General features: G+C 43.8%; 1 protein-coding gene across 1 annotated transcript in view; it reads right to left on the bottom strand.

The window, feature by feature from the left end:
* Positions 1 to 322: 322 nt before the first annotated feature.
* Positions 323 to 23,852, bottom strand: part of Nyx (nyctalopin) — a 39,644-nt gene continuing 16,114 nt past the window's right edge. The window contains exon 2 of the mRNA XM_045139853.1: positions 323 to 1,709. Within this exon, the coding sequence (XP_044995788.1) occupies positions 331 to 1,709 (1,379 nt within the window). The 3' untranslated portion in view covers positions 323 to 330. The remainder of the gene's footprint in view (positions 1,710 to 23,852) is intronic.

The following is a 23,852-nucleotide window of genomic DNA, read 5'->3' as shown; positions in this document are numbered from 1 at the left end:
CTTTGCAATTTTGGCCTTGTGGGTATTGTTGCCTGGAAAATGGGAAACCTCTGAGGAGGTTCCAATTTCTATCCTTTCCACTCCAAGCCCTATGTGTGAAGCACAAAAATCCATACCTTCTCCCTGTGGTATTTCCCAAGGCTCTCTGCCTAGGGCCAAACTATTCCTTCCACCCTCAACTAGAACTTTTATCACAGGCGCTCATTCTGTTCCCTCTATCCTCAGTACAAACATTGATGAGTCCAGCTTAAAAAATATATTATTTTGGCCAAAGCATTTTATGCCGCCCAGTGTGGCAGGATCAGTCCCTTTGCAGGCCAACGCCATATACTAAGCCATGCTCAGCAGGAAACAAGAGATGAAGAGAATTGTGCCCTTGTGGCCCAAAACCCACATTCCACAGGAGGGAATGTTGTCAGACAGTGAGGTGTTGGACAGCACCAGGGTGGAGTTAGCCTCCTCCTCCACTGGGACCCTGGGAGCCAGCAGCTTGGAGAGGAGGCTGCTGAATCTGCTCATGGTGGTGGCCACCGGCTCTGGGCTCAGACCTGGACTAGACACAGTAAGGTTCAGCTCCTCGGGGTCCACACACAGACCACTGGAGGAGCGCTCAAAGACCACCTGACTGAGGTCCAGACCAGCCACGGAGCCCGGAGAGGAGCATGGCACATCAGTGAGACGACCAGAGCCCTCGATCCAGTCCCGCAGCCATTCGAGGTGGCAGTCGCAGTGCCAAGGATTACGAAAGAGGAAAAGGTGGCCCAGGAAGAAACCTGGCTGGAAAGCAGCCCAGGAGAGTACAGTGAGATGGTTGCCGTTGAGGTGCAGAGCCAGGAGGCCTGAAAGGTTCTGGAAGGCGCCCTCCTCCACGAAGGTGATACTGTTGCGGTCCAGGTAGAGCAGCTCGAGCTCGCCCAAGTCGGCAAACCAAGCTCTTGCCACTTGGCCAAGCGCGTTGCCGCCCAGGTTGAGTGTGCGCAGGAGGTGCAGGCCACGGAAAGCGTCAGCCGGAAGCGCCGCCAGCAGGTTGTCGTTGAGAAGCAGGTGCTCCAGGGCGCCGCAGTCATAGAAAGCACCAGCATGCACGGCACGGACACGGTTAGCCTGCAAGCTGAGAGCACGCAGGCGCCGTAGGCCCTGCAACGAGTTAGAGGCCACCGCCTCGATGCGACTGCGCTCCAAGTGCACATGCGTCAGGTTCTCCAAGCCACGCAGCGCAGCGGGCACGTGACGGAACAGGTTGTCGAAGGCAGCGAACTCGCGCAGGGCCGGCAGCTCAGCCAAGAGGCGTTCTGGCACGCTGAACAAGCGACAGGAAGCCAGGTCCAGGCGGCGCAAGCGGCCCAGGGCTGCGAAAGTGCGTGCGTGCAGGTAGCGTAGTTCACCATTGTGTGCCAGGCGCAGCTCTGCCAAACGGGGCAAGCCCTTAAAGGCGCCGGGTGTGATGAAGGACAGGTTATTGTGACGCAGCGACAGGCGACGTAATGATGGCAATGTACCAAAGGCCCGCTCGCCTAGGATGCGTAGGCCGTTCCGGTCCAGGTCAATGGAGGCTGCCTTGCAGGGAAACTCGGTGGGCACCCGCTGGAGGCCTGCACGGTCGCAGCGCACTGAGCAGCCACGCTCCACGCTGCTGCAGGTGCAGGCGGTGGGGCAGGCACGCAAGCAGGCCTCGGTGGCCCAGGTTCTGGGAAGACCGAGGACCACCACTAGAGGAAGGAAGGGGGCAAGAAGGAAAACACATAAAAATTGAGCAACTGTCAGCCAATGGTTACCTATGTGTCAAGGTGCAGGCCCTCTAGCAAGTTCTGCATCTGTCAGGTAGCCTCTTTACACCTCCCCATCTCAGTTTTACCTACCCACAATGCCCTCCCATATGCTTTCCAGTTACCTTAACCAGTAACACTGTGCTGTAATCCTTGCATTGAACCTCAGCTCTAAACTCCCTCTGACTTGTACAATCACTGTGTTGTCTTAGAATGTTAAGGATTTAATGTCGGAATACTTAGGGGGAATGTCTGACAGTGTCACTACAACCTATGCTGCCCAATGCTGTGGTCACTAGCCACATAGGCACCTGAACATTTGAAATGCAGCCAGCCCAAGTTGAGGTGTACAAAAAGTGTAGAAGACACCCCAGATCCCAAAGACTTAATACCAAAAAGAGTAAAGAATCACATCAACATTTTTTTTAATTCATTACATGAGTGGTTTGATTCAGATGTCCCCCATAAACATAGGTTTTGAGTGTTTGGTCACCAGATGGTGGCAATTTGGGAGGTCTATCGTTAATCCTTGCTGGAGGAGGTATGTTGCTGGGGGTTGGCTTAGGGGTGTTATAGTCAGCTCTCCCTTGCCAAAGTTCCACCTGCTGTGGCAAGGAGGTGATGTCCAGCCTCTGCTTGTGCTATGCTTTCCCCTGCCATCTTGGAGATTGCCTTTGAGACTGCAAACCTAAAAAAAAAACCCTTTCCACCAACCAGCCACTTTGGGTTGGGTGTTTTGTCCCACCAACACGAAGGTAACTACAAACTTGTTGAAATCATATTTGAGATTTACTTGGTTAAATATTAAAATTGATGTCAACTATTTCTACCTTTTTAATGTGGCTACTTAGATGATGCTTGTGTTATATTTCTGTTAGTGCTGTTGACTTCCTTACCTGAAGAATTTAATTCTTTAAAATGCCCCCAATGAGTTAGTTAAGCCTTGTGGCCAAAAATAGGGGAGCAACGGAAGATGAAAGTGAAAAAAAAAGCCTTTTATATATCTTTCTTTGGTTTTTTAACAGCCACTAAAATTAAACCATAAGGATGGTATTCAGTGGACACAAGGGAGTTTTCATCGCAGTATTGGTAGAAATAAAAATGGAAACATAATGAACTCTGAGGGAAAAGTTTTAATTAGAAGGAAAAAGGAGTCAGGAAATGAGAGAGAGCACAGGTGGCAGGCATTTTATCAGGTTGTTAGAGTAGTGTGGTCATTTTGTTAGACATGAGAATGGTACTTTTTAAGAAAAGCTATTCTTATGGTTTAAAGAAAGATACTAACCCGTGGCCTACAAATGATGGGGGGGTTTTCCTCTTATGAAAAGGGGATAAGGGACAGGCATGTTCTACACATTGTCTACAAGGGAGAAAACAACAGATTATGGGTTAAGGACATGAGAACCTATCATCTTTTGTCCCCTTGAGAGTCTTTGTTTCCCCTTCAAAGACACATACTGAATAGCTATCAGTGATTTTTCATATCTCAAAAGAATTGATGACAGACACTACATAGTTAAGTTCCATTCACCAGACCTTACTCTTTAGAAACATTTTTACCTCATCATAGAAAAGAAAATTGCTTATAAATTTTGTTCTGAACAGAGTGGATGATCAGATAAATTCTTGAAAATCTGCCCCCTAATGTGGTTGCTAACAGAAAGCAGAATGGCATGGCCTTCTTCCCTATTCAAGCCAGTAGTTCAAGCCTGCTCTGAAAACCAATAGCAAAGGTTTTCAGGCTGAGGATACAGCTCAATTGATAGAGCTAGCCTAGCATAGATCTGATCCCCAGCACGGCATAAACCAGGCAGAGTGGCACGTACCTCTAAACCTAGCACTCAGGAGGTGGAGGCAAGAGGATCAGAAGTTCTAAGTTGTCCTCAGCTATATAGTGAGTTTTCGGCCAGACTGGGCTACATGAGATCCAGATAGACAGGGAAAGAAAGGGAAGGGAAGGGAAGGGGAGGGGAGGGGAGGGGAGGGGAGGGGAGGGGAGGGGAGGGGAGGGGAGGGAAGAAGGGAAGAAGGGAAGAAGGGAGGGACGGAAGGAAGGAAGGAAGGAAGGAAGGAAGGAAGGAAGGAAGGAAGGAAGGAAGGAAGGAAGGAAGGAAGGAGCAAAGAAAGAGGGGAAGAAAAGGAGGAAGAAGGAAGGAGGGAGGAGAAAGGGACCATATTGACAGCTTTCAAGACGTGTATGCTCAATTTACAATTTTCCTGCAGAGGAAAAAGGATGCTCAGATTTAAATGTCCCCAGTTTGAAGCCCACACCTCTGACCTGTCAATCTGCCTATTATGTACGCAGTACCCTTCCTTGCCTACCCAAGCCCCTGTGGGAATCTGAAAGTAGGGCAACACAAGGGTGTGTACAGATGCTTACTGCTGCCTATGGAGGTTTTTTCAAATTCCAGTCTTTGCAGTCCATCTTTTATGAACACTCCATGGTTTCTCAGCTGCTCCGAAGAGGATTCATCCCTTTAGACTTGTTTTTGAGGATTCAGTTAAAAATTAGCTACTTTATGAGCTAAATAGATGGCTTAGTGGTTAAGGTGCTTGCCTTTGAAGCCTAAGGACCCATGTTCAACTCTCCAGATCCCACCATAAGCCAGACACACAAAGGTGAGGCAAGGGCAAGGTCGCACATGTCCACTAGGTGGCACAAGCATCTGGAGTTCAGTTGCAGTGGCTGAGGCCCTGGTGCGCCAATATATTCTCTTTCTCTCTCTCTCTAAAAATAAATTAAAAAAAATAAAATTAACTACTTCAGTATTCTGATATTGAGAAGGCCTAACATGGCTTTTCATTTTGCTAAAAACTGTGAGATAGATACCAAACTTTCGTCAAGGTCCTTGGAACCTATGTCACCATATTACTTGTAAAAGGATCTCTGCTGTGCTAGGAAACACCCTCTTAGGAAGAAAAGGTCAATAATTCAACCTTCCAGGCCTCAGTGAACAGAAGTGGACCTTTTCGTTTCAACTCTTCCAACTAGGTCAAGTAGAAGCAGCAGATTTCCTTGCAAGCAGTTCTTCATTATAATCTCTTCTCCTTTCTAATTAAAAAAGAGCATTCTCATGCTGAAGAGATGGCTTAGTGGTTGAGGTATTTGCCTGCAAAGCCAAAGGACCTTGGTTCAACTCCCCAGGACCCACGTAAGCCAGATGCACAAGGGGGCACATGCATCTGGAATTTGTTTGCAGTGGCTGGAGGCCCTAGCATGCCCATTCTCTCTCTCCCTCCCTCCCTCCCTCTTTCTGTCAAGTAAATAAATAAAAACCAAAAAGAGCCTTCTCAATCATATGACTCATGCTTCTACCCCACAATAGCTAGCATTGTTCCAAGCACATTATGGTTCAATAAATATTTGCAAAATTAAATGGAATTGATTCCTTGTTTTATGAATTTCCTGTTGGAGGATGTCATTTATTTTTAAAATTCTATCAAGACCTCATAGGATTATGAGTCAAGATAAAACTAATTTATATAATGCAAAAGGCCAAGAAAAGTAGTTGCTTATTAATGCTTTAAAATGCTTTCTGGAGGTGAAGTGAAGCTTTCTTTCATCTATCCTTTTTACATTTAAAAATTTGAACCATGTGTTATTATTTGAATCTTTAAAAAATTTCCTGCAGGTTTATATGGTAAATGTTCAGTTGCCAGCTGATAGACTTTGGAGACATAATTGGATCATTAAAGCTCTAACTTCATCAACAGACTAACCTATCAATGAGTTCATGCCTGAATCAATTGTTAAAAGGTGGGGCCTAGGGCTGGGGAGATTGATCAGTGGTTAAAGTCACTTATTTGCAAAGCCTGCATAACTGGATTCAGTCCCTCAGTACCCACATAAAGCCAGACACACAAAAATGGGACATGCATCTGGAGTTCATTTGCAGTGGAAAGAGGCTCTGGCATACCTGTACTCTCTCCCTTTCTCTCTCCTTCTCTTTCCCCCTCTCTGGGTTATGTGGGTTCTGGGGAATCAAACCTAAGTCCTTTGGCTTTGCAGGCAAGTGCCATAACCACTAAGCTTCAAGGGTTTCCAACATGTATCTAAACTCAAAAGCCAACAGCCTATGTGGACCAACTTTATAAAAATCGGATTCAGCCAGGCATGGTGATCCACACCTTTTATTCTATCACACAGGAGGTTAAGGTAGGAGGATCAATGTGACTTCAACACCAGCCTGGATCAGAGTGAATTCCAGACCAGCATAGGCAAGAGTGAAACAGTGCAACAACAACAACAAAAATGTATTCATCTGTATGGTGTAAAACTTTACAAGGTGTAACATAGAGTGACCATATGACTTAGTAATTCCCTTTAGGTATATATTCAAATGAAATGCAAGCAAGCATTCTAGAAATACTCAAAAGGGAATGCTTTCATAACAGCCAGAAGAAAAACAACAACAAATGTCCATCAAGCAATGAATGGACATTTGGAACATTCATACAATCAATATATTTTTTTAAAGAAACTGGTCAAAAACACTGGAAAACAACCATAACAGATAACCAGAGTAGATGAAGCCCTTGAAAAAAGAGGTGTGTACCAGCTGAAATCCCACTTAACTGATGTTTCCTCTAAATGTATTTTCCCACATGAAAAGTAGAGCTCAAGCACAAAACAAGCTGACAAGTTAGCAATTAGCATTTATAAATGCCAATTAAGAGGGACATGGAAAAGAGGAGCCAAAAAATGAGTATACAGGCTCCCCTTGTATCTTTGGTGGAGTCCTAAAGTGCTTGCATGTGGAGTGACTTTGTGAACTGAAGTTCTTAGTATCAGCTGTGCCTATTCAAAGAGTTTGCCAGACCTTGCAATTGATAAGAATTTCAAAGTGGAAAGAGATTGGAAAAATCCCAGGTCTGTTGCCAAATGGTCTTGGGCTATCTTAGCCCCTTTGATGGCCAATTAACATTGGCTCATTTCCTGTTTCCTGCATCAGCAGTGTGCAGGTGTTTAGGCAGGGTTTAGGTTGGCTCACAGAGGAAGTAGCAGTCATGCATGTGGTGTCATCTCAGGGCCTCGTCCCAGGGTCCACCTGGCTATGCTTCTCCTACACCTGATACCCCCAAAACATTACAGGCCATTGACGAGGCCCTTGGTTTCCCACCAGGAAGACATGGTAAGACCCTATTGCTGAAGACTCCACATACTTGGGCTGCAAGGCCACTGAGAAATCCTGCTGGAACTGAGCTGATAACCTCCTCCATGTAGACCAGCTGACAGAAAGCTGGAAGAAGCCATTCTGCATGCAGTTCAATGGGAGAGAGGGAAATCACCAGTGAAGATATTCAACAGTGGACACTGCAAGCCTTGTATTTGGCCAGCCAGGCCAAAGGAGCCAAGAGGTGCAATAGTGGCACGACTGTCATGGTGGAAACCAATGGCCCTCTACTTGGACTGGAGGTCCGCTCCATGGGAGGGAATACATCCCTGATACTGAAAACTTAAAACAGGGGTAGTTATGAGCCCTAGGGGTATAACGTCTGCTGCTGTCTGGCTAAATGTATACACTATTCTCACCAAACTGCCCGATCAGCACTTCTCTTAATGGCCATACCCATATATTACTGCTACTCTCACTTTTTGTTAGAGAAGCTTCTCTTTTCAGATGGCAGTGACCTTGGGATGACTCAGAAAGCACCATGGTGCTGAGAAGAAGTGACAGAGGAATGCTCAGGACTGAAATATCTCTATCACACCTTCCAAGGCTCAGGGTCTATTGTGGAAGAGGTGATGGAAAGAATGTAAGAGCCAAAGGAAGGGTAGGACTCCTTACAATGTGCTCCTCCAAACACAAAATGGCCTGGATATCCATGACCTCACAGTGCCTGTCACTACCTGCACAAGACCATCATAATAGGAGGAAAGATCATGATATCAAAATAAAAGAGAGACTGATTGAGAGGGGATATGATGGAGAATGGAGTTTCAAAGGGGAAAGTGGGGGGAGGGAGGGTATTACCATGGGATATTTCTTATAATCATGGAAGTGTTAATAAAAATTAATTAATTAAAAAGTAAAAAATACTGGGTGGCACATAAGCAACAAACATTATTTCTGAACACAATGGAGGCTGGGGAGTTCAATATCAAGTCACCAGCAGGTAACAGGTGAGCTTTCATTCCTAATAAATAGCACCATCTGACTGTGTCCTCACATGGTAAAAAGTGCAAGGGTTCCCTTTTATTAGGGTGTTAATCCCATTCAGTATAGTTCTGCCTCCATACCTCATCATCTTAAATTCAACATCTCCTAATAACATCACCTTGGGGGTTAGGATTTCAATATATGAATTTGGACAGGAAACATGTTAAGACAATTTGGTAATTTTCTTAAATTATTGTTCACTGTATATATTTTTTTCTTTTTGATGCTTTAAGTATATTTTTTTCTTTTTCTTTTTTTTTTTTAATTTCCAACATAAGGTCTTGCTCTAGCCTAGCTTGACCAGGAATTCACTATGTAGTCTCAGGCTGGCCTTGAACTCACAGGGATCCTCCTACCTCTGCCTCCCGAGTGCTGTGATTAAAGGTGTGTAACACCACACCAGGCCAAAGCTTTAAATAATTTTTTTTTATCTTTGGCTTTCATCAGTTTGGCAGATATCCCTAGGGGTTGTGCATGGGTGGTCCCATAATGGTTATTACTAGCCACTGGTTCATTAGCAGCCTCTGGTTCATTCCTAGACACTGGTAGAAAAATACACATCACTCAGAGTCCTGTGTATCTCTGCCCTCTCCTCCCAGACACAGCTGTTTGCAGCATGTGAGAAACATTGATCTAAGCAGAGCTAATCAGATTCATTCCTTCTCCACAAAAATTAGACAGTGGTCTGTGAGCTTTTGTGAATGCAAGCCTGTCTAGCACTAGGACTGTGGTTTATATCAAAACTACATGTGAGCTGTGTATGGTGGTGCATGCCTGTAATCTCAGCACTTGGGAAGTAGAGGCAGGAGGATCAGGAATTGAAGGCCATCTTTAGCTATATAGCAAGTTTGAGAGCAGCCTCAGGGAAAAAAAAGCAAAACAAAAGACAGCATGTGACTCAAAGCTATAGAGAATCAGTTACCAAGGGCAGTGTGGGAAACCTAGTATACTGTCTGTCTATCCAGAGTGCTATAACAAAATGTCATAAACCAGGACCTTATAAGCAGCAGAGACTTCTTTCACACAGACTAGAAATTCCAAGATCAAGGCAGAGTCAGTATTTATTGAGGGCTTGCTTCCTGGATCATAGATGGCCATCTTCATGCTGTGTCCTTACAAGACAGAAGAAGTAGGGAAGCTCTCTGGAATCTCTTTTATAAGTGCATCACTCCCAGTCATGAGGATACCACTTTCATGACCTATTGTCCCCCAAAGACCTTACCTCTTAATACTAGTACCTTGGGGATTTTGATTTAGCATATAATTGGAGTGGAGAGTACAAACATTTTGTCCATTCCATGTGCAGAGAGAACAACAGATCTGACATAAGATGGAATTCATAAAGGCAGATAGAGTAGAATATTGCTGGCCATATTTCTAGTTCCCACAAGGTCCTGCTACAACTGTTCTGGTTCTCATTTCAAAATCCACTGGAACCACCTCTATGGATATGTGGATTTCTATTCCTTTCAGCCCAGTCATAGCTGATTATAGTAGTCATTTGACACTAGAAAAAGCACTTTATTTATTGTTTGAGAGTGTGAGAGAGAGAATGGGCACATCAGGGCTTCTAGCAAACAAACTCCAAATGCATGTGCCCCTTGTGCATCTGGCTTACGTGGGTCCTGGGGGGAATCTAACCTGAAGAGCACTTTTTAAAAATAAAAGGAACTTTATGGTGCTGGAGAGATGGCTTCACAGTTAAGGCATTTGCCTTTAAAGCCAAAGGTTCTCAGCTCAACTCTCCAGGACCCACGTAAGTCAGATGCACAAGGGGGCACATGCATCTGGAGTTCGTTTGTAGTGGATAGAAGCCCTGGTGTGCCCATTCTCTTTCTTTCTCCCCCTCTTTCTTGCTCTCAAATAAATATATAAATAAAAAATACATAAAAAAATAAAAAGGAATTTTATTAGCATACAATGAATTAGGTTTCATTATGGTGTTTGCAAACAAATGATTTTGTTCTCCTTCCCCCTCTTTCCCTTCCTCCTTATGTCCTCTCCCTAAACACAGCCTTCTTTCTGCTTTCATACTACATGTTTCCTTTTGTCCATTTTCCCTTCTCATCACCTCTTATCTCAAATCATCACCCATACTCAGGCTCACATACCCTTATTTGCATACATACATACAAACAATATAAGTTAGGATTCACATATGAGAGAGAACATGAAATTTTTGTCTTTCTGGGCTTAAGTTACCTAATTTGGAATAATTTTTTCCAATTGTACCCATTTCTTGGCAAATTTCATAACTTTTCTTTTTTTAATATTTTTTATTTATTTGACAGAGAAAGAGTGAGGGAGGGAGAGATGGAGACAGAGAGAGAATGGGCACACTAGGGCCTCCAGCCACTGCAAACAAACTCCAGATTCATGTGCCCCCTTGTGCATCTGGCTAACATGGGTCCTGGGGAATCAAACCTGGGTCCTTTGGCTTTGCAGGCAAACGCCTTAACCCCTAAGCCATTCCTCCAGCCCCATAACTTCACTTTTCTTTACAACTGAGTAAAAGTCCATTGTGTATATGAACCACTTTCATTATCCAGGCATCAGTTGATTGACACTTTGGTTGATTCTATTTCCTAGCTATTGTAAACAGAGCATCAATGAACATAAATGTGCAAGAATCTCTGTGGTAAGATACAGCGTCATTTGGGTATGTGGTGGATTGAACGTAAAATGCCTCCATTGCCTCAAGTATTTGGGATTAAGCTTCCTCCTTGGTCCCTAGCTGGTGGAGCCTCTGGGAGGTGGAGCCTTGCTAGAGGAGTGTCACAGGGTTGTACCTGGAGATTTATTAGTCCAGCCTACTGGATGTTCAGAGCTAGCTCATTCTTGCTGCTCGCTCACTCACTCTCGCTCTCTCTCTGCCACGGATATATGAAGATGTAAGCTGGTTGATTTTCTCTGCCATGATGAAGCTTGCCCTGGAAACTATAAGCCTGAAATAAAACATTTTCTCCCATAAGCTGCTTCTTGTTGAGTGTTTTATCCCAGCAACAACAAAATAATTGTTACAGTGTATATTTCTAGGAGTGGTATACCTGGGGCATATGCTAGTTCAATTTTTAGGTTTTTGAGAAATCTCCACATTGATCTCCATAATGGTGGGACCAGCTTCCACTCCTACCAACGACATTTTTATTGACATTATTTTTTTTTTCCAAGGTAGGGTCTCACTCTAACCCAGGCTGACCTAGAATTCACTATGTAGTCTCAAGGGTGGCCTCAAACTCACAGCAATCCTACCTTTGTCTCCCAAGTGCTGGGATTAAAGGTGTGTACCATCATGCCCAGCTTATTTTTTAAATTTTATTTGCAAGGAGAGTGAGAGAATGAGAGGAAATAGGCATTCCAGGGCCTCTTGCCATTGCACACAAACTCCAGATACATGTATATCTGGATTTATGTGGGTACTAGGGAATTGAACCCAGGCCATCAGGCTTTGCAAGCAAGTGCTTTTAACTAATGAGCCATTTCTCCAGCCTCCTACTTTCATTAGTTTTAGATGGCACCCTTTAAGTACTCTTTCTCCATTTACATAATTTCCTATTAAGTCCTACCTCCTTAACATAGAAGTCTACTTTCCCTAGCAGTTAGAGCCCAAACATGTGACCTAGATTTATCATGAAAACACTGAGCAAGACATGGAATAAACATAGGCTTCAGATAAAAACCATTTTCTACCAAGAATGGAAATAGAGGCATATGGCTTTCAAACCTGCATGGTGGAATTTCTGTCACCCAGCACCTAACATTCCTCCCATGAACTGCCAGGTATGCCCATCAAGTGGCAGTGGTGTCTTGACTGGAATGGTTCCATTATAAACATTTCTCCTGGTAGCATGGCTTGCAATTTAAAAGCCTGGGAATACCTAATGTACCAAATAAACTCGTACATGGCTTCAATAAGCCAGAGAGGATTCTATGGTTTTCAGTAAGAGTCTTAAGCAATAGCCTAAGAAAAGGGCTATAGTTTGAATCAGAAATATCGTTCAAAAGCCCATGTGGGGCTGGAGAGATAGCTTAGCGGTTAAGTGCCTGCCTGTGAAGCCTAAGGACCCCGGTTCGAGGCTCGTTTCCCCAGGTCCCACGTTAGCCAGATGCACAAGGGGGCGCACGCGTCTGGAGTTCGTTTGCAGAGGCTGGAAGCCCTGGCGCGCCCATTCTCTCTCTCTCTCCCTCTATCTGTCTTTCTCTCTGTGTCTGTCACTCTCAAATAAAAATAAATAAAAAATGAACAACAACAAAAAAAAGCCCATGTGTTAAAGCCCTGGTTCACAGCCTATCTGACCTTTTCTAAGGAGAATTTTTAAGAAATAGACTTGGTTAGAATATGTTAGGTCTTTGGGAGTATGGCCTTGAAGGGGATATTGGGAACCCAGCCTCTTCCTTTTTCTCTTTGTGATTACCGGATGTCGTCTTTCTTTCTTTCCCACGCACCCCCACCATGTTAAACTGCCACCACAGGCCTAAAACAACAGGGCCAAGTGGCCATGGATTGAAACCTTTGAAGCTATAAACTTTTTTTTTTTAAAGGAAGAACGGCCTCTTTTAAAAAATGTTTATTTATTTATTTATTTATTTGAGAGCCACAGACACAGAGAGAAAGACAGATAGAGGGGGAGAGAGAGAGAGAATGGGCTCGCCAGGGCTTCCAGCCTCTGCAAACGAACTCCAGACGCGTGCGCCCCCTTGTGCATCTGGCTAACGTGGGACCTGGGGAACCGAGCCTCGAACCGGGGTCCTTAGGCTTCACAGGCAAGCACTTAACTGCTAAGCCATCTCTCCAGCCCTGAAGCTATAAACTTAAATGAACCTTTCCTCCTTATAAATTCCCAATCTCAGGTATTTGGCCCAACAATGAAAAGCTAACACATAGCCAGATGCACAAGGGGGCGCACGCGTCTGGAGTTGTTTGCAGAGGCTGGAAGCCCTGGCGCGCCCATTCTCTCTCTCTCTATCTATCTGCCTCTTTGTCTCTCTGTCACTTTCAAATAAATGAAAATAAACAAAAAAAAATTTAAAAAAAAAAAAGCTAACACAACCAGCTCCTTTCTTTTCGCTAATACCGAGAGAGAATGAAAGAGGCCCCAGCTGTGGAACATGCGTCTCCACAGAAAATCCTTAGACACAAACGATATGGTCCATTTTGATACCTGAATGCATGTTCTGATCATTGGATGCATTGATAATCTGGGAGCAAAGGGCTCTGGTGGTCTTCTCAATAATGGTTGGAGTGCCAATGGAGAAGTCCTACTACTGCTCCACTCTGCCATCTTTTGGTATTTGAAAGTTACCATGGTAATAGGAGATAGGGAGGGTAGTGGGAGGAAACTTGAATTCTTGGTGAAGTGATAGGCTTTTGTGATTGGTCCCCACGATTTTTGCCTAATTTCCATGACCAGTCAGGGTCTACTTGTATCTGAATAAACTGCACTCACTCCTCACTCTCATCATTCCCAAAGCAAAGAGAAAACTACCCTCACCTTGGGCATTTGGTCCTCAGAGCCACTGGTGCTCAGGCAGTTGGACTTTGTTTCACCTCTGAGAGCCTCCAGAGCCATTTTGCTTCATCAGCCACACCTGAGGATTCTGGAAATTTCTGTCCCCAGCGGGCCCTACAGCTGCTTGGGGTACTGGACCACCAGAGCCCAAACCTGTACTCTTGATGCTTGGACACACTTCTGCCTTGGAGGGAGATCTGACATGACCCACTACCTTATTAGTGGAGACCTCCTGCTGCTCCCATAGCTTCCACAGACTTCTGTTCCTATGAAATCAGCTATTGTGCTAGCAGTCCTGGTTCTTGCTTCAGTGCCTCTTGACTGATATAAGAAAGCCTGTCAAGGACTCTTGATGGGTATTCTGAGGCCTATCCAGGATTTGGAGCTGCAACCACCACCATTATACCCTCTTGGTTGGCAACCCACTACCGCCAAGAGCTGAGTTCACAGCCTTCTGTTCAAGTAGTTGTTCTATTTCCTTGTAAATAAATCCTCCTTTGTTCAATCTGCCCATTCCTTTCTTTAGGTAGAGAGAAAAGGACCCAGAAAGAATAGAACATTTCAGTACCAGCTCCCCACTTGGCGGCCCTTCCTCCATTCCCCTTAAGACCCTTATAAACTCTTCACCTTGCCCAAGAGAGTAACTTAAATTCAGGACCAGACAGCACCCCTCAACCAAAAGGAAACTCCTTGACACTCATTGACAGGAGATATAAAACAGTGAATCAAAAAGCGACAGCCACACATGGCGGCATACATCTTTAGTCCAAGCACTTGGGAGGCAGAGGTAGGAGGATTGCCATGAGTTCAAGGCCACCATGAGACTACATAGTGAATTCCAGGTCAGTCTGGGCTAGAGTGAGACACTATCCCCCCCCCAAAAAAAATAAGTATCAAGACAGCTAGGTATGGTGGCACAAGCCTTTAATCCCAGTGTTTAGGAGGTAGCCATAGAAGAATCACTGATTTCAAAGCCAGCCTAAGACTACAGAGTACATTCCAGGTCAGCCTGGGCAAGAGTAAAACACTACCACTAAAAATGAACAAAATGTCGGGCATGGTGGCACACTTGGGAGGCAAAAGTAGAAGGATTGCCAAGAATTTGAGGCCACTCTGAGATGACATAGTGAATTGCAGGTCAGCCTGAGCTACAGCAAGACCCTATCTTGAAAAATAAATAAATAAATAACTGTCAAGACAACCCTGATTTTTTCATATCCAAATGAAAAGTGGTCAAAGTGGTCAGTCTCAGAATCAGCAGCGATCATTCATAAAACAAATCTCCTTGGCTGTCTAGAACTGAGTTCCTGGGAAGACTTTGATCAGAAAAAAAAGAACATTTAGGACTAGAGAGATGGCTTAACATTTAAGGCATTTGCCTGGGAAGCCAAATGACCCAAGTTCAATTCCCCAGGACACACATAAGCCAGATGCATAAGGTATTGCATGCATCTGGATTTAATTTACAGTGGCTGAAGGCTCTGGTGTACCCATTCTGTCTCTCCCTCCCTCTCTCGTAAATAAAAAATATTAAAATATAATTTTTTTAAAATTATCTACTTGAAATAAAGATTACAGTTTCTAAGAAGAGAAACTCAGTTCATTTGGTGGTTGCTTAGCAATTTCTCCTCTCATCCCATTTTTTGTTTGTTTGTTTTGGGTTATTTATTTATTTATTTTGAGAGACAGAGATAGAGAGGGAGAAAGAGGAGACAGAGAAAGAGAGAGAATGGACCTACTAAGGCCTCTAGCCATTGCAAATAGACCCCAGATATATGCACCATCTTGTGAATATGACCTTACATGAGTACTAGGGAGTAGAACCAAGGTCCTTAGGCTTTATGAGCCAACTGCCTTAACTGCTGAGCCATCTCCCCAGCCCAGGATGACCTGGAATTCACTGTGTAGTCTCAGGCTGTCCTCAGACTCATAACAATCCTCCTACTTCAACCTCCCAAGTGCTGGACTTAAAGGCATACACCACCACACCACACCCAGTTCTTAAGGAAGGATCCATCTGAAAATCAGGAAAGAAAATCAGTGATTTTATTCGCAGTCTAAGAAAAAGGAGGATGGATAAGGAATGTTCAAGATGGACCTGGGCGCAGGTCTGGCCCCAAACAGCTCTGTCATGGATCCAGTATTCATATGTGGGGCTTTACATAACATTCGGTATTCAAATATTCACCCTGAGGGCATGCCCTCTTGCCCTAGTTATCTCATAAACTGAAGACACTAACTCTCATTGCTCTTTCATACTTCTATTTTTAAGGTAGGGGGATTTATTTCAGCTTATAGTTTCAGGTGATAGTCCATCATGGCAGAGGAAAAGACATGGCAGCAGGAGCTTGAGGCAGCTGTTTATATTCAGCCCAGTGAGGAAGCAGACAGCGATGAATCTCATGCTGCTCTTTTTTAAAAACCTCAGATAGACAATCCCCATTTCTCAGGTTCCCCACCTGTAATGTGTGGATAGCTATGAAGAACAAAAGCACTGTATTGCTTGAGACAACTGTGAAAGCACTGGGCCAAGCTAAAAGCAGACTACAAGAGTCATTTGTCATAGAATTAAACCTCATCAAGGAACAAATCCTTCTAAATTAGGTGGAAATCTTCCCCAATGTAGGAAGCAAGATACCAGGTGTCAGGCTGCAGAGATGGCTAAGTTGCTTGCCTGCAAAGCCTAACAACCTGAGTTCAATTCCCCAGTACCCACGCAAAGCCAGACACACAAAGTGGCACATGCATCTATAGTTCATTTGCAGTGGGTAGAGGTCCTGCCCATTTTTATTCATATTCATTCTCTCTCTCTCTACTTACAAATAAATTAGAAAACAACTTTTTAAAAGATACAAGGTGTTGTGACTTAAAGAGCAAATGTCCCCCAAAGGCTCATGTGTTGAAAGTGTAATCCCAGCCTGTGGCACTATTGAGAGGTAGTGAAACCCTTAGGAAGTGGGGCCTGATAGAAGAAAGTTAGATAATTGGGTGTGTGGCCTTCAGGGCAATACCTACCCCCTCTCTCTATAGTGCAGCTTCCATGGAACAAGTAGCTTTCCTCCACAAATGTGCTCCCTCACCACAGGCCCAAAAGCAAAAGATCCAGCTAATTTCAGATTGAAACCTCTGAATGAATGTGTGAGACAAATTAAATCATTTCCTCATTTTAAATAGTTTATCTTATGTGTTTTGCTCCAGTACTAAAAAGTTTACTTACATATCAGATAGTCGAATTACTAATTGGATTTATTACCATGGAGAGACTGCAAAGGCTCTAGGATGGCTTAGCCAGGCCTACACATTAGAATCACATGCAGAGTTTTTAAAATTCACAATTACATCAGGAATAGAATCAGTCATAGGTGTTTTTTCTGTTGTTCATTTGATTTGTGGTGCTCGGGATGAAACCTGAGGTCTTGTGCAATCTGGGCAAATGCTCTGCCACTGAGCTGCATGCCCAGCCCTCAGGTGGGTGGGTGGGTGATGTGTGGTGTTATGCATGTGTGTCAGGCACCACCAGGCACAGGCTGGAGCCTTCAGGAAATGGACCTGAGCTGCTAGGAATGCCTAAGGGCCCCTGAGCTACAGGAGGCCACTCCCTCTCCAAGCCCAGGACACATAGACATCCTGAGAATTAGAAGCTTCCATCATAGCCATGTGACCTTTGACCAGTTGCCTAGGAAACTCCTTATATGGTATCACCAGCAACCTTCACACAGCCCATCCCCCTGCAACCCTCTTCCTGCCACTATGTAGATCACCTGACTCTCTCCCTACATGCTGGAAGGAATGTCCCTACGCATCAGCTAGCAACCTTTGAACCCACCAATCCCTTAGGACCCCCTTCCTGCTCTCTCTCAACTGCTTATAAATCTATTTCCTTATTGAGTAAACTGAGATACTACCTGAAATTGTTTCCTGGGTGTATTTCCCATCATGTTCACAGCCACTGAAGACCCTGCTCTCCATGGTTGCCTGGAAGCCTTTGGAGAACAATAGCCCTGAGGCTCCAGAGACCCACACGTGTGAGTGTGCAGATACATGCACCAGATGCACAATCATAAAGAAGCTAGAGGAGGAGGTTGTGTGTCTTCCTGTACCAATTTCCCTGAGATACAGTCTCTCACTGAAACTAGGGCTATCCATTTTTTTCAGTTAGACTGACCAGTGAGCCCCAAAGATACTGTCTCTGCCCCACTCAGTGCTGGACTTACAGGCATGTACATCACACACAGCTGTTTCCATGGGTGCTAGGGATTGAATTCAGGTTCTGGTGCTTGTTGTACAAGTGCTCTTACATACTGAGTTTCCTCCTCAGCCACAGCCTCAGTTTTTTGAGACAGGATCTTGCTCTACAGCCCATGCTGGCCTAAAACATACTGTGTAGCACAGGATGGCCTCAAACTTGCACTCCTCCTGCCTCTACCTCCCAAGTGCTGGGATTACAAGCCTGGCACATCTTACCAGGTGTTGGTTGGTTGGTTGGTTGGTTCTTGAGTGAAGGTCTCATATATTCTATGCTGGCCTTAAACTCACCATGTATCCAAGGATGTCCTTGAACTTCCGATCCTTCTGCCTCCAATCTCCCAATGCTGGTACTACAGACATATGCCACCATAACCAGTTTATCTGGTGCTATGGACCAAACCCAGGACCTTTAGTATGGTAGAAAAGCACTGCGTGTGTATTATATTATATTTATTTTAGAAAGATAGAAAGAGGAAGCTAGAGAGAGAATGGGTAATCCAGAGATGCCAGTGACTGCAACTCCATACACATGTGCCACCTTGTGCATCTGGCTTTATATGAGTACTGTGGAATCAAACCCCGGTCCTTTGGCTTTGTCAGCAAGCTCCTTAACCACTAAGCAATCTCTCCAGCCCATGTGCCTGTATTCATAAGGCAAAAGAGGGCTGGAGAAATGGTTTAGCAGTTAAGGCACTTGCCTGTGAAGCCTAAGAACCCATGTTTGACTCCCCAGATCCCACATAAGCCAGATGCACAAAGTGGTGTCTGCACAAGGTCACACATGCACACAAGGTGATGTACTCATCTGCAGTTCAATTACAGTGGCTGAAGCCCCTAGTCTACCAATTATCTCTATGTATATATCTCCTTTCTTTCTCTTGCTCTTGATCTCTCTCATGAAAAACACCAGTCTGTTGGGCTTGCCTATAAAAAGGCAAAAGACAGGCTGAAGAGATGGCTTAGCAGTTAAGGTGCTTGCCTGGGAAACCTAAGGACCCATGTTTGACTCTCCAGATCATACATAAGCCAGATGCACAAAGGTGAGGAAAGAGAAACATCGCACACACCCACTAGGGGTTCAAGAATCTGGAGTTCAATTTCAGTGGCTGAGGCCCTGACATGCCAATTCTCTCTCTCTCTAAAATAAAAATAAAAGGCAAAAGATTTATATGATCTGAAGAGAAGCCAAAGTGTACATGTCTGATTTTAAAGTTCCACAGGTGATTCCAATGTGAGCTGAACTCAATAAACAATGGTCTTGGTGGACCAGTTTTATGAAAACTAGGATTCATCTTTATGGCACAAAATGATACAAGAAAAACTTGGGTGGTGGTACATGCCACACTTCGAGCACTTGGGAGGCTGAAACAAGAGGATTACAAGTTCAAAGCCAGCTTAGATTACATGACAAGACCTTGACTCAAGGAAAAAAAAAGAAAAAGTTATAAGGTATACCATAGAATAACTGTGTCCCAACAATTGCTCTCATAGGTGTATATCAAAACGATTAGGGCTGGAGAGATGGGTTAGTGTTTAAGGTGCTTGCCTGTGAAGCCTAAGGACTCATGTTCAACTCTTCAGGTCCCACATAAGCTAGACACACAAGGTGATGCAATTGAGCAAGGTCACACATGCACAAGGTGGCACACACATCTGGAGTTTGATTACATTGGCTGGAGGCCTGCCACACCAATTCATTCTCTCTCTCTCATAAAAATGGCTTGTCTGTTGGGCTTGCCTCAAAAAAAAAAAAAAAAAAAAAAGAAGTAAAAAAAGGACTAGAAATCAACAACAAAAAAACCAACAAGAACCCCAATGGCAACTGGAAACTGAATAGCACACTCTTAAACAATAAATGGATAGTGGATGAAATAAAAAATGAAATTGCAAAATTCCTGGAATTGAATGACAATGAAAACACATCATACCAAAACTTATGGGACACAATGAAGGCAGTCCTCAGGGGAAAATTCATAGCACTCAATGCCTTCATAAAAAAGACAGAAAGATCCCAAATCAATAGCCTAACCATCCACCTAAAGGCATTGGAAAAACAAGAAAAATCCAACCCAAAGAGCTCCAGAAGGAAAGAAATAATTAAAATCAGAGCAGAAATTAATGAATTGGAAACCAAGGAAACAATTAAGGCAATTGACAAAACAAAGAGCTGGTTCTTTGAAAAAATAAACAAGATTGACAAACCTCTGGCCAATTTGATCAAGCAAAAAAAGGAGAGACTCCAAATTAACAAAATTCAAAATGAAAAAGGAGAGATCACAACAGACATCAGTGAAATCGGTAGATTCATCAGGACTTATTTCAAAAACCTCTACTCCACAAAACTGGAAAAAGTGGAGGAGATGGATAAATTCCTGGATGCATATCATCTACCAAAGCTAAACTCAGAGCAGATCAACCACCTCAATGAACCCATCACACTCATGGAGATAGAAAAAGTAATAAAAAACCTCCCAAAAAAGAAGAGTCCAGGACCAGATGGATTCCCAGCTGAATTTTATCAAACCTTCATGGAAGAACTCAAACCAATCTTCCTAAAACTGTGCCACACAATTGAAGAACAGGGAAAGCTACCCAACTCCTTTGATGAAGCTAGTATCACCCTAATCCCAAAACCAGGCAGAGATGCCACAAGAAAAGAAAACTATCGGCCTATTTCCCTAATGAACATAGACGCAAAGATCCTCAACAAAATACTCGCAAACCGAATCCAACAACACATCAAAAGCATTATCCACCTTGACCAAGTGGGATTTATCCCAGGAACACAAGGGTGGTTCAACATACGAAAATCTGTCAATGTAATACACCACATAAACAAGCTTAAACATAAAAATCACATGATCATTTCGATAGATGCAAAAAAGGCCTTTGACAAGATACAACATCACTTCATGATCAAAACATTGGAGAGAATCGGCATGGCCGGTTCACATCTTAACATAATAAAGGCAATATACAAAGCTCCAAAGGCCCAAATAATACTTAATGGAGAGAGACTGGAGGAATTCCCATTGAGATCAGGAACAAGACAGGGATGTCCTCTCTCACCTCTGCTTTTCAATATAGTTCTGGAAGTCCTAGCTCAAGCAATAAGGCAGGAGAAGGAAATAAAAGGGATACAATTTGGAAAGGAAGAAGTTAAGTTAGCTCTATTTGCTGATGACATGATTGTATATGTAAGAGACCCGAGAGACTCCATCCCAAAACTCCTGAAGGTGATTAACTCCTGTAGCAAAGTAGCAGGATACAAAATCAATGCACAAAAATCAGTAGCATTTCTGTATGCAAATGACAAAGACACAGAAAAAGAAATAAAGGACATAGTCCCATTTTCAATAGCAACAAAAAAAATAAAATAGCTTGGAATAACGTTAACCAAGGAAGGAAAAGATCTATACAACGAAAATATAAGGACTAAAGTCAGATGTACATATGTAAAAATAAAATGTTTTTTTAGGGCTGGAGAGATGGCTTAGTGATTAAGACACTTGCCTGGGAGGCCTAAGAACCCATGTTCAACTCTCCAGATCCCAAGTCAGGCACACAAACATGACGCATGCGCAAGGCCACACATGTACACTAGGTAGCACAAGTGTCTGGACTTCAATTGTAGTGGCTGAGGCCCTGGCATGCCAATTCTCTCTCTCAAAAAAATGTTCTTTTAACAGCAGATGTACATGAATGTTCATAACAACACTGTTTGCTTTAGCCAAAAGGTGGAAACAGCAAATGTCCATCAAGCGATGAATAATAAATATGGTATATAATACAATGGAATGTTATTCAGCCTTAAAAAAAAAAGAAGGCGCTGGAGAGACAGATTGGTGGATAGAATGCTTGCTGCTCAAGCCTGAGTACCAAAGTTCAGGCCTCAGAAGCTAACAAAAAAAAAAAAAAAAAAAAGCACAAAAGCACTCTGATGGAAAGATGACAGAGAAACACAAGAGAATTCCCAGAAACTCTCCACAAGAACAACAACAGCAGATCAAAATAAAGAGAAACCCTGCCTGAAATGAGATAGTGAGGAAAGACCCAAAAGTTTTCTGACCTCCACAGTGTCCTGTGACATGCATCCATCTGTATTCACACACACATGAATGCATATACATATGTATAAACACAAACACAAATAAATAAATCTTTTTCTTTTATTTTGGTTTTATTCAAGGTAGGGTTTCGCTCTAGCCCATACTGACCTTGAATTTACTATGTCGTCTCTGGGTAGCTCGAACCCATGGTGATCCTCCTACCTCTACCTCCCGAGTGCTGTGATTAAAGGCATGCATCACCATGCCTGCCTCAAATAAACATTTTTTTAAGAAGAATAAGGAAGGATGGACACACACTGAAATTCAGATGAAGTACGAACCTTAAAAATATGTTACAGGTCTGGAGAGATGGCTTAGTGGTTAAATGCTTGTCTGTGAAGCCTAAGGACCCCGATTCGAGGCTCAATTCCCCAGGACCCACATTAGCCAGATGCACAAGGGGGCACATGCGTCTGGAGTTCGTTTGCAGTGGCTGGAAGCCCTGGTGCGCCCATTCTCTCTCTCTCTCTGCCTCTTTCTCTCTCTGTCATTCTCAAATAAATAAAAAATAAAAATATTTTTAAAAACATGCTTCAATTCTAAGCCTGTGGCACAGATCAGTAATTCTAGTTATTCAAGTTGTTAAGGCAGGAGGATCACAAGTTCAAGGCCTGACTGGAAAACTTAGTGAAATCCTGTTTGAATATTTTTTTAAAGGTATGGAGAGATAGCTCACTGGTTAAGGCACTTGCCTGCAATGCACAAGGACTCGGGTTCAGTTTCCCAGTACCCACATAAAGCAATATGCATAGGTGGTGCATGCATCAGGACCTCATTTGCAGTGGCTAGAGGCCCTGACATGCTCATTCTTTCTCTTTTGCGATCCCTCTCTCCTTCCTCTCTCTCTCTCTCTCTCTCTCTCTCTCTCTCTCTCTCTCTCTCATTCTTGTAAATTAATCAATAATGAAAAAATATTTTTTAATTCTTAGAATTTCTGGATAAGATGGTGGCATAGTAGCCATGCCAAAGCAGCCTGGGATGGTGGAAATAAGCAGAAAAATGGCCAGGCATGGTGGCACATGCCTTTAATGGCAGCACTTAGGAGGTAGAGGTAGGAGGATCTCCATGAGTTCAAGGCCAGCCTGAGACTACATGGTGAACTCCAGGACAGCCTAGGCTAGAGCGAGACCCTACCCTGAAAAAAAAAAAAGAAAGAAAAACAGAAAAATGTACTCTTCTACCAAAAAGTGAAGGTGTATAAGGAATTATCAACCTTAGCAGAGAAGCAGAAGAGACCCAGAGCATCTAGAATACAGACAAGCACCAGAACTGGTTACCACCACAGTGCTGGGCAGCACATCCACCCAGATCTGCCTGAGCCACAGGAGAAGCAAGGTGAAGGGACTTCCCACTCACACCAACTTCCTCGAGCAGTCAAGAAACCTGAAGGAGGGCTGGAGAGATGGCTTAGCAGTTAAGTGCTTGCCTGTGAAGCCTAAGGACCCCGGTTTGAGGCTCAATTCCCCAGGACCCACATTAGCCAGATGCACAAGGGGGTGCCCACATCTGGAGTTCGTTTGCAGTGGCTGGAGGCCCTGGAGCGCCCATTCTCTCTCTCTCTCTCTTTCTCTCTCTGTCTGTCGCTCTCAAATAAACAAATAAAAAATGAACAAAAAAATTAAAAAAAGAAACCTGATGGAGAAGATAGCACAGACCAGCTGAATGGCACACAAGGAAGAGAATCATGGGGACCCACTATGCAGCTCTGGTACAACTTCAGGCACTCTTAATAGCCTCCCCTCAACTACCACCAGCATCGGCAACCACTGGAGACCAGAGGAAGGGAAGGCAGCTACACAGTACCCAGCACAGGCTATCAAAGAAGCAGACCCACCAACCCAGCCAGCCTAGCTGAGCCCACAATTCAGTATAGAGGGAACAAGGAGGCATGTAGCACAGGTGAGAGCAAAGCCATCCCAAAAGGTAACACAGCCTACTTACACCAGGTTAGTACCTGCCCCAAAACTTGGTATAGAGGCCTGCATTAGAAGTGTTAATCACACCTTTCATGTCAGGGCAGGTTATGTGTTAGATTTGATTGATGCTTGGCATTGCCGT

Source organism: Jaculus jaculus, chromosome X, assembly GCF_020740685.1.
Source record: "Jaculus jaculus isolate mJacJac1 chromosome X, mJacJac1.mat.Y.cur, whole genome shotgun sequence".
Classification (NCBI taxonomy): Eukaryota; Metazoa; Chordata; class Mammalia; order Rodentia; family Dipodidae; genus Jaculus; species Jaculus jaculus.
Note: the sequence above shows the minus strand (reverse complement) of the source record. Positions and strands in the feature narration are given on the sequence as shown.